The sequence below is a fragment of the Paramormyrops kingsleyae genome, chromosome 8, assembly GCF_048594095.1.
Source record: "Paramormyrops kingsleyae isolate MSU_618 chromosome 8, PKINGS_0.4, whole genome shotgun sequence".
In the NCBI taxonomy this organism is placed as follows: domain Eukaryota; kingdom Metazoa; phylum Chordata; class Actinopteri; order Osteoglossiformes; family Mormyridae; genus Paramormyrops; species Paramormyrops kingsleyae.
This window is the reverse complement of record NC_132804.1, coordinates 16384614-16401130: the sequence shown is the minus strand read 5'-3', so window position 1 is coordinate 16401130 and position 16517 is coordinate 16384614. Positions and strand designations below refer to the sequence as shown.

Sequence of the window (16517 nt, the reverse complement as noted above, 5' to 3'; positions counted from 1 at the left end):
TATTCGCTTACGGCCATACCACCCTGAAAACGCCCGATCTCGTCCGATCTCGGAAGCTAAGCAGGGTCAGGCCTGGTTAGTACTTGGATGGGAGACCGCCTGGGAATACCAGGTGCTGTAAGCTTTTTTTTTTTTTTTCCCCTTTTGCTTTACCCAGGGGGCGCCCATTCCCCTCACAAATGTAAACTGCTCAGCCCAACCCTTCATATTACAAATTATTCTTAATAAGAAATCACCAAGTTTTACACACATCTTATGCTCATTAATTATATGACTGGTGCAAAGCCCACCGCTTTCTACTCCATTTTCAAAACCATTGTAAATGATAGCCTATACTTCCTGAGCCCAATTTCATGTGTATGGCACTGGAGTACAAAGATGGATATTGGCTGGAAAACTATCAGCGGATCGAAGAAACCGTCGGGGGTGTACAGTCATAAGTATTTGAACGTGTGCATTTCTAAAAGTGATCCGGCTGTAGTACGGATTTGTTGTAAGCAGCTCACAGCGTTTTGAGCGTGGTGGACACGTGATCAAGCGGCTACTAGGAGAGTAAAGTGGGTAATTTTGAGGGGCGGATGAGTTGTGCCTGTTGCCGGTGTTGATAAAGTCGGGTCCCTAATAGAGGCATGCAGAGTAATGTTTGCTCACTGGCACATGCGGCGATTTAATGTGTCGGACAGCGAAAAGGAATAAAGCGAAGGAATCTAGCTGACCTGGTAAAAACGGAGAAGTCGATGGAGACAGCCGACTGAGGAGTTTGGCGAAGGATTGGGAGGGGCCAGTGCTAATTGGACGGGGGGGGGGCAGCAGAGTCGGACAGGTTAAAAACAATTGAGAGCAGGGTGTGTGACGTCTGCAAGCGGTATATAGATGTGTCACCTACAAAAGGGCTCATTTCAGAAAGTGTATTCGCTTACGGCCATACCACCCTGAAAACGCCCGATCTCGTCCGATCTCGGAAGCTAAGCAGGGTCAGGCCTGGTTAGTACTTGGATGGGAGACCGCCTGGGAATACCAGGTGCTGTAAGCTTTTTTTTTTTTTTTCCGTTTTGCTTTACCCAGGGGGCGCCCATTCCCCTCACAAATGTAAACTGCTCAGCCCAACCCTTCATATTACAAATTATTCTTAATAAGAAATCACCAAGTTTTACACACATCTTATGCTCATTAATTATATGACTGGTGCAAAGCCCACCGCTTTCTACTCCATTTTCAAAACCATTGTAAATGATAGCCTATACTTCCTGAGCCCAATTTCATGTGTATGGCACTGGAGTACAAAGATGGATATTGGCTGGAAAACTATCAGCGGATCGAAGAAACCGTCGGGCGTGTAGATACAGTCATAAGTATATGAACGTGTGCATTTCTAAAACTGATCTGGCTGTAGTACGGATTTGTTGTAAGCAGCTCACAGCGTTTTGAGCGTGGTGGACACGTGATCAAGCGGCTACTAGGAGAGTAAAGTGGGTAATTTTCAGCGGCGGATGAGTTGTGCCTGTTGCCGGTGTTGATAAAGTCGGGTCCCTAATAGAGGCATGCAGAGTAATGTTTGCTCACTGGCACATGCGGCGATTTAATCTGTCGGACAGCGAAAAGGAATAAAGCGAAGGAATCTAGCTGACCTGGTAAAAACGGAGAAGTCGATGGAGACAGCCGACTGAGGAGTTTGGCGAAGGATTGGGAGGGGCCAGTGCTAATTGGACGGGGGGGGGGCAGCAGAGTCGGACAGGTTAAAAACAATTGAGAGCAGGGTGTGTGACGTCTGCAAGCGGTATATAGATGTGTCACCTACAAAAGGGCTCATTTCAGAAAGTGTATTCGCTTACGGCCATACCACCCTGAAAACGCCCGATCTCGTCCGATCTCGGAAGCTAAGCAGGGTCAGGCCTGGTTAGTACTTGGATGGGAGACCGCCTGGGAATACCAGGTGCTGTAAGCTTTTTTTTTTTTTTTCCCCTTTTGCTTTACCCAGGGGGCGCCCATTCCCCTCACAAATGTAAACTGCTCAGCCCAACCCTTCATATTACAAATTATTCTTAATAAGAAATCACCAAGTTTTACACACATCTTATGCTCATTAATTATATGACTGGTGCAAAGCCCACCGCTTTCTACTCCATTTTCAAAACCATTGTAAATGATAGCCTATACTTCCTGAGCCCAATTTCATGTGTATGGCACTGGAGTACAAAGATGGATATTGGCTGGAAAACTATCAGCGGATCGAAGAAACCGTCGGGGGTGTACAGTCATAAGTATTTGAACGTGTGCATTTCTAAAAGTGATCCGGCTGTAGTACGGATTTGTTGTAAGCAGCTCACAGCGTTTTGAGCGTGGTGGACACGTGATCAAGCGGCTACTAGGAGAGTAAAGTGGGTAATTTTGAGGGGCGGATGAGTTGTGCCTGTTGCCGGTGTTGATAAAGTCGGGTCCCTAATAGAGGCATGCAGAGTAATGTTTGCTCACTGGCACATGCGGCGATTTAATGTGTCGGACAGCGAAAAGGAATAAAGCGAAGGAATCTAGCTGACCTGGTAAAAACGGAGAAGTCGATGGAGACAGCCGACTGAGGAGTTTGGCGAAGGATTGGGAGGGGCCAGTGCTAATTGGACGTGGGGGCAGCAGAGTCGGACAGGTTAAAAACAATTGAGAGCAGGGTGTGTGACGTCTGCAAGCGGTATATAGATGTGTCACCTACAAAAGGGCTCATTTCAGAAAGTGTATTCGCTTACGGCCATACCACCCTGAAAACGCCCGATCTCGTCCGATCTCGGAAGCTAAGCAGGGTCAGGCCTGGTTAGTACTTGGATGGGAGACCGCCTGGGAATACCAGGTGCTGTAAGCTTTTTTTTTTTTTTTCCCCTTTTGCTTTACCCAGGGGGCGCCCATTCCCCTCACAAATGTAAACTGCTCAGCCCAACCCTTCATATTACAAATTATTCTTAATAAGAAATCACCAAGTTTTACACACATCTTATGCTCATTAATTATATGACTGGTGCAAAGCCCACCGCTTTCTACTCCATTTTCAAAACCATTGTAAATGATAGCCTATACTTCCTGAGCCCAATTTCATGTGTATGGCACTGGAGTACAAAGATGGATATTGGCTGGAAAACTATCAGCGGATCGAAGAAACCGTCGGGCGTGTAGATACAGTCATAAGTATATGAACGTGTGCATTTCTAAAACTGATCTGGCTGTAGTACGGATTTGTTGTAAGCAGCTCACAGCGTTTTGAGCGTGGTGGACACGTGATCAAGCGGCTACTAGGAGAGTAAAGTGGGTAATTTTCAGCGGCGGATGAGTTGTGCCTGTTGCCGGTGTTGATAAAGTCGGGTCCCTAATAGAGGCATGCAGAGTAATGTTTGCTCACTGGCACATGCGGCGATTTAATCTGTCGGACAGCGAAAAGGAATAAAGCGAAGGAATCTAGCTGACCTGGTAAAAACGGAGAAGTCGATGGAGACAGCCGACTGAGGAGTTTGGCGAAGGATTGGGAGGGGCCAGTGCTAATTGGACGGGGGGGGGGCAGCAGAGTCGGACAGGTTAAAAACAATTGAGAGCAGGGTGTGTGACGTCTGCAAGCGGTATATAGATGTGTCACCTACAAAAGGGCTCATTTCAGAAAGTGTATTCGCTTACGGCCATACCACCCTGAAAACGCCCGATCTCGTCCGATCTCGGAAGCTAAGCAGGGTCAGGCCTGGTTAGTACTTGGATGGGAGACCGCCTGGGAATACCAGGTGCTGTAAGCTTTTTTTTTTTTTTTCCCCTTTTGCTTTACCCAGGGGGCGCCCATTCCCCTCACAAATGTAAACTGCTCAGCCCAACCCTTCATATTACAAATTATTCTTAATAAGAAATCACCAAGTTTTACACACATCTTATGCTCATTAATTATATGACTGGTGCAAAGCCCACCGCTTTCTACTCCATTTTCAAAACCATTGTAAATGATAGCCTATACTTCCTGAGCCCAATTTCATGTGTATGGCACTGGAGTACAAAGATGGATATTGGCTGGAAAACTATCAGCGGATCGAAGAAACCGTCGGGGGTGTACAGTCATAAGTATTTGAACGTGTGCATTTCTAAAAGTGATCCGGCTGTAGTACGGATTTGTTGTAAGCAGCTCACAGCGTTTTGAGCGTGGTGGACACGTGATCAAGCGGCTACTAGGAGAGTAAAGTGGGTAATTTTCAGCGGCGGATGAGTTGTGCCTGTTGCCGGTGTTGATAAAGTCGGGTCCCTAATAGAGGCATGCAGAGTAATGTTTGCTCACTGGCACATGCGGCGATTTAATGTGTCGGACAGCGAAAAGGAATAAAGCGAAGGAATCTAGCTGACCTGGTAAAAACGGAGAAGTCGATGGAGACAGCCGACTGAGGAGTTTGGCGAAGGATTGGGAGGGGCCAGTGCTAATTGGACGTGGGGGCAGCAGAGTCGGACAGGTTAAAAACAATTGAGAGCAGGGTGTGTGACGTCTGCAAGCGGTATATAGATGTAAATGATAGCCTATACTTCCTGCAGGACTCTCTGCAGCCAGATGCTCTTGGGAAGTTAAGTGGGATCTGTCTGTCACGTTCCCTTGTGGCCAGCAGAGGTCACTGCTGGTCATTCTGTTCCCTTCCACTTGTGTCTATGGATCACACCCATCTCTAGTTTGCTCTTTTGGCTTTGATACGCCGCGCATCTTCTCTGCAACCATGCAGCCACACACTTGTTAGCTGCATTTATGGCCGTGGAAACTGTCGTTTCTCACAGTAAGTTTTCAGTGTTGTGAATATTGCATTTTTAATAGGTCCAAAACGTAGTGCTCCCAGTGCATGCAAGAGTAACTTTGTAAATACAGGCGCATGATTTAGATGCTTTGTATATTATATAAGAAGGTTTAAATACAGTCAGAAAAAAGAGTAGCAGTTTGTACTTTTGCTTGTCACTGGGGCTGTAGCCTCAAGGGTCTGCCAGTTTACCCTAGCTATAGGAAAATGTACCTTTTAGTGTAATTTAAGATACATAAATGGACTATGCAAGGTACAAACACCATGAATGTACCCCATAATAGTACAAAAATGTTCTTCATAGTCCATTTCTGTATCTTAAAGGATACATTTATCCTTGAGATTACAGCCCCATGACAAGCAAAGGTACACATTGGTACTCTTTATATTCTGATAGTGTAGGAAATGACAAAATAATTTGGTGTGCAAATGGTACAGTACGGTTTGTTTAGAAATTGATAATTAAAAATAAACTTTAAATAATATTTAACAAAATGTAATGATTAATTATTATTGAAACATTAATTTTGATAGCATCAGGTCAGGGAGCATGCGCTGATGCAGCGCGTTGCCACACCCACCACACAGCAAAACTCCTTGGGATCCCGACCAGCGATCCCCCAGGCAGAGACACGGTCCAGTCCCACCCTCCGGAGATGGCCATCCATCTGCCACAGCCAGGTGTTACGTGGGCGTCCCCTCGGCCTGGTCCAGCTGCTTGGATCCTCAGCAATGAGGATCCTGTGAGCCGGATCACCCTCAGGGAAACGCGCCACATGGCCGTAGTGCTGTATCTGACGCTCCCTCACAATGCAGGTAATGTGCCTCATTCGGAACTCCTCTAGCAACCGCTCGTTTGACACAAAATCAAGGATTCTTAGAAGAGACACAGTACCAAAGGAGTCCAGTCTTCGTCTCAGGTCACTGGATAGCATCCATGTCTCACAGCCATACAGCAAGACAGGGAGCACCAGGACTCTAAAGACTTGGACCTTCGTCCTCTTGCAAAAATATCGTGAACGCCACACACCCCTTTCCAGTGACCTGATGACCCCCCATGCTTTTCCAATCCGTCTGCTGACTTCATAGGAAGAGTCACCAGAGACATGAATGTCGCTGCCAAGGTAGGTGAATCTCTCGACAAGGTCGACATTCTCCTCTCAGACAGACACACTACTGATGGCTATGTCCAAGCAGTCATTAAATGCCTGGATCTTGGTCTTTAACAAGGACACCCGCAATCCCAGACACTCAGACTCCTCGCTCAGTCTCTCGAGAGCCCCGATCAGAGCATCCCTTGACTCCGCTAAGATCACAGCATCGTCAGCAAAGATCAGACATCAACATCAGTAAATCTTTCTTCACCAACGGATGCCCCACAGCTGCTGGACCCCACGACCCTGCCCAACACCCAGTCCATACAAGCATTGAACAGAGTAGGAGCAAGAACACACCCCTGGCGAACCCCAGAATCAACTGGGAAGAATGCAGAGGTTCCCCCTCCACTCTGCACAGCACTCACAGTACCAGTGTACAGGTCGGCCATGACGTCCAGCAACTTGGGAGGGATCCAGCGAACTCTCTGGATGTCCCACAGGGCAACACGATAAACTGGATCGAACACCTTATGAAAATCAACAAAGACTGCAAAGAACCTCTGCTGATATTCGCACTTGCACTCGATGAGAACCCTCAGTGCAAAGACTTCTTAGGTGTAAAACCAGACTGCTCCAGTCACTGACAGACAAACAAGTGTTTACGGATCCTGTTAAGGATGACCCTAGCAAGGACCTTACCTGGCACTGAAATCAGTGTTATCCCCCTGTAGTTGCCACAATCCAGGCGATCACCCTTCCCTTTACAGATAGGGACCACAAGTCCTGTTTTCCAATCAGATGGGATGATGCCTGACTCCCAAATCGAAACAAAGATTGCCTGCAATGCCAGGAGGACAGCCTTACCACCAGCTTGGAGAAGTTCACCCCGGATACCACAGATCCCTGCTCCTCAGTGAGATTGGGTGGTTCACAACTGATCGGAGTGTCAGCTTCGAGAACCGTGGACCTAGAAATGTCCAACATCCTAGCTGGAGAGTCAGCTTTAAACAACTGCTCAAAGTAGCCGGCCCAGCGGGTCACAACTGCAGTGTCATATGTAAAGACCGTTACATCACTCAGCCCTGACTACAAGTCTCCAAGGAACAGATTCAGATATGCGTAATGCTTTGATTCCTTTGTAAGCAGGACGTGGGTCACTAGACTACAGATGGTGTGTTACCTGCTCACAGATTTGTCTAACAAAGCCTCCTTATCTGCCCTCAGAGCCCTCACAGCCAACTTTCTCAGCTCCCGGTACAGACTGGAGTTGCCACCAAGTTGTGCGCTGCAACTCCTCTCGATAATATCCAGGGTGCCCTGCGAGATGAAACATCTCCTTCTGGGAACATTGGCAGCACCAACACAACCCTCGGCAACCTTTAGAGTCTTATCAAGGATGGTCTCCCACATCACATTAGAGTCAGCAGTCGCACCCAAGTCTGCAAGTTCTTCACACAAATTGCATGCAAACTCATCAGAAACAGCTTGATCTTGGAGTCTGGCTAAGTCCAGCCTCATTCTCCTAGTAGGTGGTAGCTTACTGGATCTAAGCTGAATCTTCAGAGTAGCAACAACAACTCTGTGGTCAGAATTCACAAACTGGGCACTTCTGTAGACCCTGCAGTTCTGCAGGAGCCTCCAGCGTCTGCCCACAAGGATGTGATTGATCTCCTTCGCTGCACCACCGGTATTGGAGTGCCAAGTCCAATGATGCGGCTCAGGGCGTTAGAACCAGGATCCAGCGACTCGCAGTCCCTGACCTTTCACAAAGTGAAGGAACATGGAGCCACCTTCACCACGGTCTCCAGACCCATGCAGACCGACACAGTCCTCATAGCCAGCCCTGTCAGTGCCAGTGGTCGCATTAAAGTCACCCATGACCAGAGGAGTGTCACCTCGTGGGCACCCTTCAACCACCGAGCGATGTTGTGAGTAAAAGGTCTCCATCAACGAGACATCACTCACCGCGATCGGAGCATACATTGAGACAATAGGCAAGACACCCAAGAAGTGCCTTAGCCTGAGTCTCACAATACGCTTGTTGAAAGGAGTGACATCAGACACCATCAGAAGGAGGCGATCCACTACGGCAACAGCTATGCCATAGTTGGGAGGGATCCCGCGAACAGTATGGCAGCCATCAGACTGGCCAGACCAAAAGTAGGTATACCCACCTACAGAGTTCTGACCACTCCCCGGGCTGAGTACCTCATAGAGTGCTGCCACTGAAACGTGGCATTTACGAAGCTCCCCTGACAGCAGAGGAAGGTGGCCATCTTGCCGGAGAGACAAGACGTTCCACGTGCCTACCCAGATGGATCGCCTCAAACTGGGACCCAAGTGCCGCCATACAGCAGGCCACGCCTCAGTACCACACCAGCCCCGATCCCCAACAGGCCTGACCCTATTAGTTCTCTGACGGTTTCCACTCATCCAAGCATGGGGCTCCCAAAGGCTTTCCCCCATCTCCTCCATGGTTTTATGCAACCTTCCTGCCGGCGGCTGCAGCAGAGCTACTCCTGCGGTGAGCAGAAGAGTATCGTGCTTGTTTGTATCGAGCAGTTGTGAGTTGTTTTACGGTGCCAATCCCGCCACCAACCCTCAAAAAAATTGTTTCCCTGCAAGTTGAAGGACCACTTGCAGGGCCAGATGCAGTTTAAAATCATACCCAGGACAAACCTTGAACGAATAATACCATCCCAAGCTTCTGTTTCAGTGTTATTTTATATCTACTACTGACGCTACTAAATATGACAGCTGGTTTGCTTTCTTCAGATTTACGTTTAGGCATTCTAGACTTCTCTCTCAGCTTTTTCTTAATTTCTGTTTCAGCTTTCTGTGTGCACACAACCCTGCAATCTTGTGCCCTTTTATACTGAGTGGGCGTTTGCATATGCTAACTATGAACAACTGGCACGTGCTGACTGTTTTCGAGGATGATTGGATGCATCATTTTTAGAACACATTTGTGAAAAGTTCCGTGGTTTACGAACGCGTCATCGATTTGACGTAGATTTTTCTTAGAACCTCCTGTGTTAGGACCTTTCACAAGAACAAATTAAAGAAATAACTTTAGAATGACGTTGTTGAATGAGGCCCTGGTTTATCCCCCCTCCCTCACGTTTATGATCAGCGTTCTAACCCACAGAGCCACGCAAACCAGCCCCTATGAAGGTAGCAGCTAAAAACCGTCTTGTGCTGGGATAGATTCGGACGCCCTCGCCATGCTGCCATAAATAGTAGGATCGTATACGGAGGGTGTGTCAGTGGACTCAACGGTTTCTTTCGCCTTTCTTGCGTACAGATAAATAAAACGCATTTGGGCCACCGTAGCTGCTTCTGCTCCCTGTTGGTTACGGCGGCGCTGTTGTGTTAGTGTGTTCATCATGGCGGTCAATCTTACAGAGCTGTCTCTCCCTCAGTTAGAAGGCTTGAAGACACAGCTGGATCAGGTAGAGGATTTTGCCTTTTTCAGATTATATTATGAATGTAAGGTTAGGTGAGAAGTGGTGGAAGCGAGCATGTGAAAGCCGATACCGGTTCACTAACTTGTTTCATAGCCATGCGGTGCTCCAGTGTAAGAGATGGGGCTTGACTTGTGTGCTGTCTGCGGTCTTTATTGTTTTTTAATCGTATCCCGACAATGTAGTATTTTTCTGCTGTAGAAAACATATTTAAAGCAGAACTGGTTTTAGAGTAATATAACTTTATTAAGGCTACATCGACATCCAAACGAGTGTCAATATAAAATACATCGCTAACTTACGTCAGTGTAGATGTATTACACTAGATACATTAATCGCCTTGGTACAAGCAACACAGAAATTATGGATAACTCTATGACGGTAGGGTGTTTTCCGTTAGACTGTATTATTGTTGTTATCGATGTGTATTTGTTCAGCAACATTTAATTTATTTTAAGATGTTAGTAAAATTTTTAATTTTTATCTTTTATTATTAGATTGAGCGTGAACATGTAGTTTAGGTGAACTGTGGCTCAAATGCTAACCTCCATTAGCGTGGTCATTAAAAAATAATTGAAAAGTCGCATTATTATTGAGCAACACGTATTGATTCAATAATTATTAAAGTGCATGTCGTGCACAAATAATTAAAAAAAATATATATATATAACTGGCTAAAATATGTTGGAGAAATTCTGTTTTTAATTCAGGGTTTCTAGGTATAATTGTTGAAAATTTGTTTTATAGGAGACCGAGTTCTTGACTTCCTCAATTGGTCAGTTAAAGGTTGTGCAGACAAAGTACGTGGAAGCCAAGGACAGTATAAGTGTCCTCAACAAGGACAATGCAGGTGAGTCATTAGAGCATTTAGACATTTTCATCTAGACATTTTAGATGCATGTGCACATTGTGCTCTCAGTCACAGTTTAAAGACTTAGTTCATTACTGTCTGCCTGTTACATATGGGCACACATAATCAGAAGAAAAAAAATCCTATTTTCATCAATTGTCGTTGTATGAAATCATGGAGAAACAGTTCTTAAATTCTTAAATCTTTGTTTGCTATTTGTTACTTCTGTCTATAGATTGCAATTTGTCTTTCTCCTCGCTGGCATGGTACATTGCTTAACATTAATACTTTCTTGTGGCTCTTCCTTGTTATTGTGTCTTGTAGTTCTGTAAAATTTTAAGTGCTTTGGAACAGCTGTTAGAAGTGAAATGTTCAATTCTATATTTAACAAATTAGCATTTTTTTTAACTGAAATGCAGTTTCAGAAACAGTAAATTCTTAATTTTATTTTTCCTGTAGTACTTTGTGCAATTCTGTGTTTTGTAGATATTAATATATTTCATATTTTTCATTTATAGGAATTTTCAATGCTAACATTTTTCTTTAATCTTTTCCAAATTATCTAAACATCCCATGCCCTTGTGCTAAAGGTAAAATGCACGATCCTTTACTGAGGCTTGCCGGGTAAAAACACGAATCAATCAAGCCTGACCTTTCCTCAAGGGAAAAATAAACTTTTTCATGTATTTACTCTTTTGGGCAAACATTTCTTCTCATCCTTTCTCTTTCAGGAAAAGAACTTCTTGTTCCCCTCACCAGTTCTGTATCCTTTTTAGTTCCACAAGTTTGTCATGAACATGCCAGTTCCATAATATAATGTTAAAAGCATGGAATTGCCTGCAGTGTCTGTTCATTGAGCTGACATCTCAGTGCTAAGTTGAAGGACACTGAGGGTAACGGTGATGTCCCTTAATGAAGCATATGTAGATGTATGTTCCTGGGACACTGAATGACGTTGAGCATGTCTTGGTGGACGTTGGAACTGGATATTATGTGGAAAAGGTAAGGAAATCAGTATTCAGTATTTAAATCAATATTTTCATGTTATGTTAGGGGTAAAATTGTAAAAAAAAATAAAAAATTGTCACCTTATCCAGTGTGTACTTTATCCCAGTTAACCCTAAAAGGTGGAAGTGCAGTTGGCCAGATGTAAAGCTTTTGTTATGTGTGGTGTGTATGTAAAAGTCATTTTGCATTATATCAGAATGTAGAGGATACAAAGGAATTCTTCAAGCGAAAAATTGACTTCCTCACGAAGCAGATTGAGAAGATTCAGCCAGCCCTCCAGGAGAAGCATGCCATGAAGCAAGGTGAGCCAAGCAAGCATGTCCATTGTGATGTCCATTGTGATGTCCATTCTCATTTTGCTGGAAGTACCACTGAGGGAGCTGCTTGTTGCATTTTGTTGTACCTCAAAGTCAAGTCAGAATAGGGCTGCGCAGTATCACATTGCGATATAATCTCAATATGTATGCATGTGCAATAATCACCAAGGCTTCAGAAGATGTGTGTGAAAATTGTCCGGATGTCGCCTTTTTGGTACTTTATGGGCATTTACCTACGCTCACAATTTGATAAGCAGATTAATAGTACTCCTAAAATATTAAAGAAAGACATATTATGACACCCACAAGTTAGTAACACTTAGCATACCTTTATGTTTATTAAGTTTGGGAGCATGCCACATGCTACCTTTTTGATATATCATGGAAAGTGATATGCACTGGAGTGCCAGTGAAGAAAGTAACAGCTCAGCAGCCACAACACCTTTTAAAAAAGGAGACATTGTTGATACACAAGGTAAAAAGATGTCAGTGGTGTGGCGGGACTTTTTGCAGTCTAAAGTCTGACATGTTTATCTACAGACTTATCAGTAACAACAGATTTATATAGTAATTCTTTGCTTGAGGGGGCACAAATTATGTAGTATTATGCTATGTATTACTTTGTTGTTAATACATAAGTCTTCATTACATACTGATCTCATGTTCATTCATCATTAAGCAACTGCTATATTTGTTAATTCTATAAGTCTTTGTGAACTACTGAAGAAACTATTAAGGTACAAGTAAGGAATGAGTTACAAGTGAAATACTAATCTAATGTTTGTTCATCATTAATGAATTATGGTGCATCCTTTGTCTCAAGTAGTTACTATATAATGTAGCTACTATACATTGATTGATGAATGTTACATCTATATAGCATTTTTCAAGACACCCAAAGTGCTTTACAACACCATTGGGGAACCATTTCAATCTCCACCACTACTGTGTAGCACCCACTTAGATGATGTAACAGCAGCCATTCTGCACCAGTACACTCACCATAAAGTGACTAAGGTGGTGAAGGGGCAGGAGATAATTCAGCAATTGGATACAGGGGATGATTTGGAAGCCAGATTTGAAAGGGCAATTTTTAGCCAGGGGATCACCTGTACTCTCTTGAAAGATGCCAAGGGTCTTTTATGACCTCAAAAAGTCAGGACCTCACCTGAGGTATGGTGCCATTTTTACAGAACGTGGTGTCTTAATGGTTAGCACTTGTAATTGTAATTGATAGATTGCAGGTTTGAATCCCCGACCAACAAGACATTTGACGTTAAATGCTCCATTAGATTATCTGTAAATGAATGTGTATTAAATGTGTAAGCACTTCATGTTTGTATGGCTCTATAATATCTACATTATTGTATAAGAGCCAATGCACTATGGGTTCTATGGTGCAACCAAAAGCCCAACCTATGTCTTTTTTCTGGCCTGAGTAACAGAAGGAATATTGCACCATTACAGAAAATTACATGTTTCTCTGTCATATACAAGAATAATTGTATAATTATTACATATAACATATTATGAAATCTGGAGATTTGTTTGGAATGTCATACCAACTGAGAAGGGTCTGGCTGCAGTATGTGCACTCTCAGCCACTTGCGCGCTCTGCCTCAGACGTCACATGCACACTTTGCCACAACAGAAAATGCATCCGTGTAATCGCTTACTGATTGTGATATGAAATGATTCTCAATAATTTCTACATTTAATTAGGGATGTCCATTTTGGATTTTTTCATCAACCAAAGTCGAAACTCGTCAATCGACTATTAACAATTGCGTAACAATAACAAAAAAATGTACCCTTTAGAATGGATGTGTGTCCGTCACCAAATGGCAAAATACCAATACAAAAAAATGCTTTAGAAATTATAAGTGCCTTAATTTTTCAAGTGAAGACACTTCATGACTTATGTAAATACTCAACAACAAATTGCCAAACTTTGCAATGAACAAAAGAGATTTACAAAATCAACCAAACGTATTTCTCCAGTGCCAGGTGCACTTAACCTGCAGGTCCCGCACAGTCTACATGTCCTGTGCAGGGAAGTAATGTAAAACTCAGATGAACTGCAAGTAGCCTGCACACTTCTTAACATATAGCATGGAGAATTCTGTAACAAAAACCACCTCTGCTATCGGGTATATTTAATCTAGCCTAATTAATGATCAACAGCCAGTGTAGTTGGTTGCATGTGTGGACACGCCCTCATCAGTTGATAGGCTATTTGTTCAAGTGTATATTTCTTTTACCCTCTCCATTCTGTGTGTTTACCACACTGCACACTTTTTAACATTCTTTTTTTATTAGCCGTTTAACTGACAGTATTAATTGGTTAAAATTCTTCTTATCAGTTATCGGTAAAACAGTGAATTATGAACATTTAACAATTACATTTGCCTCCCTTCATTCTATAAACCCCTGCTTATCTTCTAAAGCAGCAGCATTTAATCTGTAATTGTGGTCTTCTTGGGGATGAAACATTTCTCGTGACTGTACCAAAGTAATTTCCCTGGCATATAACGTGAATACTGAACAGCAGTCAGGTCTATCTGTGTGTCTGAAACAATAATTAAATAGTATGGTATACAGTAGTCATTTATTTGACCTCCATCTGTGGCTGTGACATTATTAAGAATATAATTTCATATGGCAATCAGTAAACGATTCCATGGATACATTTCCTGTTGGGGCAGAGTGTTGAAGTGGCTGAGAGTGCACATACTGTAGCCAGACCCTCTTCTACCAACTAGACATAGCAAGTTTGGTGAGAATTGGATGTTTGTTTGAGAAATAGCCCATGAACTGCAAACAGGCCACAAAATTACTTGGTCTGTAGCATCAAAACAATCCTACAGCCAGCTTTTTGTCTACATGGTCTTAAGATGTTGCAGTTCAAATTTTGTATGAAGTGGATGAACAGTCTAGGACAAGTTTGGAAAAACTTGTACATTTTGCAAATTAGCTAAAGATTTAAGGGGCGGAGTCTATAATTTTATTTGCCTGAAGCCAAGCAATGTGGAGAAAATAGAATTTTCTTTCTATCGCTTTCTATGAAAGGCACAGGCCTGTCAGCACCCTATGCGATTGCTCCCTGGGTACACTGGTGCTGTAAGGGGGGTGGGGTGGGGTGGGGAGGTATGATAAAAAATTGCTGAAACATGAGGAGAACATGCAAACTCCATACGTGCAGAGCAGTGGTCGGATCACTGCTACTCAATGAACCTATTTCACTTCCTCTCTGCTTAATAATTTCATTGCATAAAGACGGCCAATTACTTCATGTTTTCCCAACCCGGTCCTCAAAGACCCACCAGATGGTCCATGGTTTTGCTCCCTCCCAGCATCCAATATGGAGCAAAAATTTGGCCTTTTCAGGGAGCTGGGAGGGAGCAAAAACATGTACTGTCTGGTGGTCCCCAAGGAGCAGTTTGGGAAACTGTGATTAACATAATAAATAAATGGTCTAACTGAACAAATCAAATAGTAAAACAAACCAGTCTGAGAAAAATATCAGTATTGTAAGAGAAAGTCTTGATGTTTATTCGTTTGCAGAACCATAATTGTTATTCCTGTTTCTTTTTCAGCTGTGATTGAGGTCATGAATATGAAGATTCAGCAGCTACACACTCAGCAGACGCCACAATCTGGGACCACCAAGGCTTAAGAGCAGTGGGGTTGGGGTTTGCATGGATTGTTTGATGCTGGCCACACAAACAGGACCCATGCTGTACTGCAAATTTAGCTTTCAATGGCTAACTTGGATATTGTTGTGAGTTTCCAGATAAAAGACTTTACAACTGTCAAAAAGGGGTCAAAATTATGATTGTACTGGTCAACCTCCCAGCCATACATAATGAGAGAGGAGAGCAGACATGAACTGGAGGAAAGGAGTCTCATCACTTCACAAAATATCCATGTTATGTCATGAAGCTTGAATGTTTTCAGAACACAGGACCTTATGCTATAATCTGAAAAGGCTTTTTAGTTTTGTTTGAGTGTTTAACGTTAAGGCTACAATTTGAAAAATTTTGTATGTACAATACTGCATAAAACAATTTCTAAAAGAATTGGGCAGGACTGGGCTTGACATCATCCTGAACATTATTAGTTAATTTGTTTTACCTGAAATGTAACTAAATTATTGAGACATCTGTAGTACCTGTTTTGAGTATCAAAAGTCTGTTAAAGCTACATGACACATCTAAGTAATTAAATGTATTACTTTAATTCATGTCCCATGAAAAAATATTCTATAGGCTCTGTCGTTGCGACTACTTGTTCTCCAGATGTTTGTGTGCTGTTTGGGGGAACCTGTGTGATTGTTTGTGTACATCCTACTTCCAGAGGTAAGCTTGTGACACCGCACATAGTGCTACCATAGCCGCGACTGCTACAAGCTGGCAGATACCGATTATTCTAACACTAGATACAATGGTTATCAGAGGAAGCTGGATTGATCCATGACCATGTGTAATTAATTATCACTAGGGGTTGCTTCCAGGCAATTAGTAATCTTTGACACCGGTATTAAGAACATATGGCAATGGAACTTGGTCATGTAACATACAGAACATGTGGACATGCAACAGGTGCAAATCTGAAAATTTCATTGGTACAAAATTAATATCCAGACATTTTCTGTAGCCTGATAGAGGTATTATGTAAGAAAATAGCCATAGAAATTTCTGAATAGTTTGAAACTGTTCAGCCTGGGTGAACTTCATGTGCTTAAATAAAACTCAATATAAATGGTTATTTACTTTTAAATTTGTAATTAACATAAGTTACTAGTGTTAATAATGACTTCAGAGTTAGATTTTGCCCATGCTACGACAGAGTAATAATAACCTAATATTTGGGCTCAGAGAGGTATTGAACCACCGCGTCAGATGGCGGTACCAGATTACTCCCTGTCTAGTCAAGTTTGGCCTCGCTCACACCGGCAACTGTCACGCGCTGTTGCTATGCGGCGGTTTCAG

The 16517-nt window shown here is 43.2% G+C and overlaps 1 protein-coding gene and 5 non-coding genes across 6 annotated transcripts; all 6 read left to right on the top strand.

Moving 5' to 3' along the window:
- Positions 1 to 5: 5 nt before the first annotated feature.
- LOC140592388 (5S ribosomal RNA) lies at positions 6 to 124 on the top strand. Its single transcript, XR_011992785.1, has one exon. It is a non-coding gene; the product is annotated as a 5S ribosomal RNA (ribosomal RNA).
- Positions 125 to 914: 790 nt separating this feature from the next.
- Positions 915 to 1033, top strand: LOC140592387 (5S ribosomal RNA). Its single transcript, XR_011992784.1, has one exon. It is a non-coding gene; the product is annotated as a 5S ribosomal RNA (ribosomal RNA).
- Positions 1034 to 1826: 793 nt separating this feature from the next.
- LOC140592381 (5S ribosomal RNA) lies at positions 1827 to 1945 on the top strand. Its single transcript, XR_011992779.1, has one exon. It is a non-coding gene; the product is annotated as a 5S ribosomal RNA (ribosomal RNA).
- A 787-nt stretch (positions 1946 to 2732) lies between these two features.
- Positions 2733 to 2851, top strand: LOC140592370 (5S ribosomal RNA). The gene has a single exon (XR_011992768.1). It is a non-coding gene; the product is annotated as a 5S ribosomal RNA (ribosomal RNA).
- A 794-nt stretch (positions 2852 to 3645) lies between these two features.
- LOC140592359 (5S ribosomal RNA) lies at positions 3646 to 3764 on the top strand. Its single transcript, XR_011992757.1, has one exon. It is a non-coding gene; the product is annotated as a 5S ribosomal RNA (ribosomal RNA).
- A 5430-nt stretch (positions 3765 to 9194) lies between these two features.
- pfdn5 (prefoldin 5) lies at positions 9195 to 15765 on the top strand. The gene is made up of 6 exons (XM_023790657.2): positions 9195 to 9339; positions 10099 to 10201; positions 10933 to 10964; positions 11129 to 11203; positions 11406 to 11511; positions 15123 to 15765. Exons 1-6 carry the CDS (start codon positions 9274 to 9276, stop codon positions 15200 to 15202), a joined length of 462 nt encoding a protein of 153 aa, XP_023646425.1. The 5' UTR covers positions 9195 to 9273; the 3' UTR covers positions 15203 to 15765.
- Positions 15766 to 16517: the final 752 nt, after the last annotated feature.

Bases quoted from the DNA above. Each gene is read 5' to 3' on its own strand.
- pfdn5 (XM_023790657.2), top strand. From the start codon at position 9,274: ATGGCGGTCAATCTTACAGAGCTGTCTCTCCCTCAGTTAGAAGGCTTG. The intron at 10,965-11,128 runs GTATCCTTTTTA...AAGCATATGTAG, and splicing joins TTGTTCCCCTCACCAGTTCT to ATGTATGTTCCTGGGACACT. The intron at 11,512-15,122 runs GTGAGCCAAGCA...TTTCTTTTTCAG, and splicing joins GAAGCATGCCATGAAGCAAG to CTGTGATTGAGGTCATGAAT.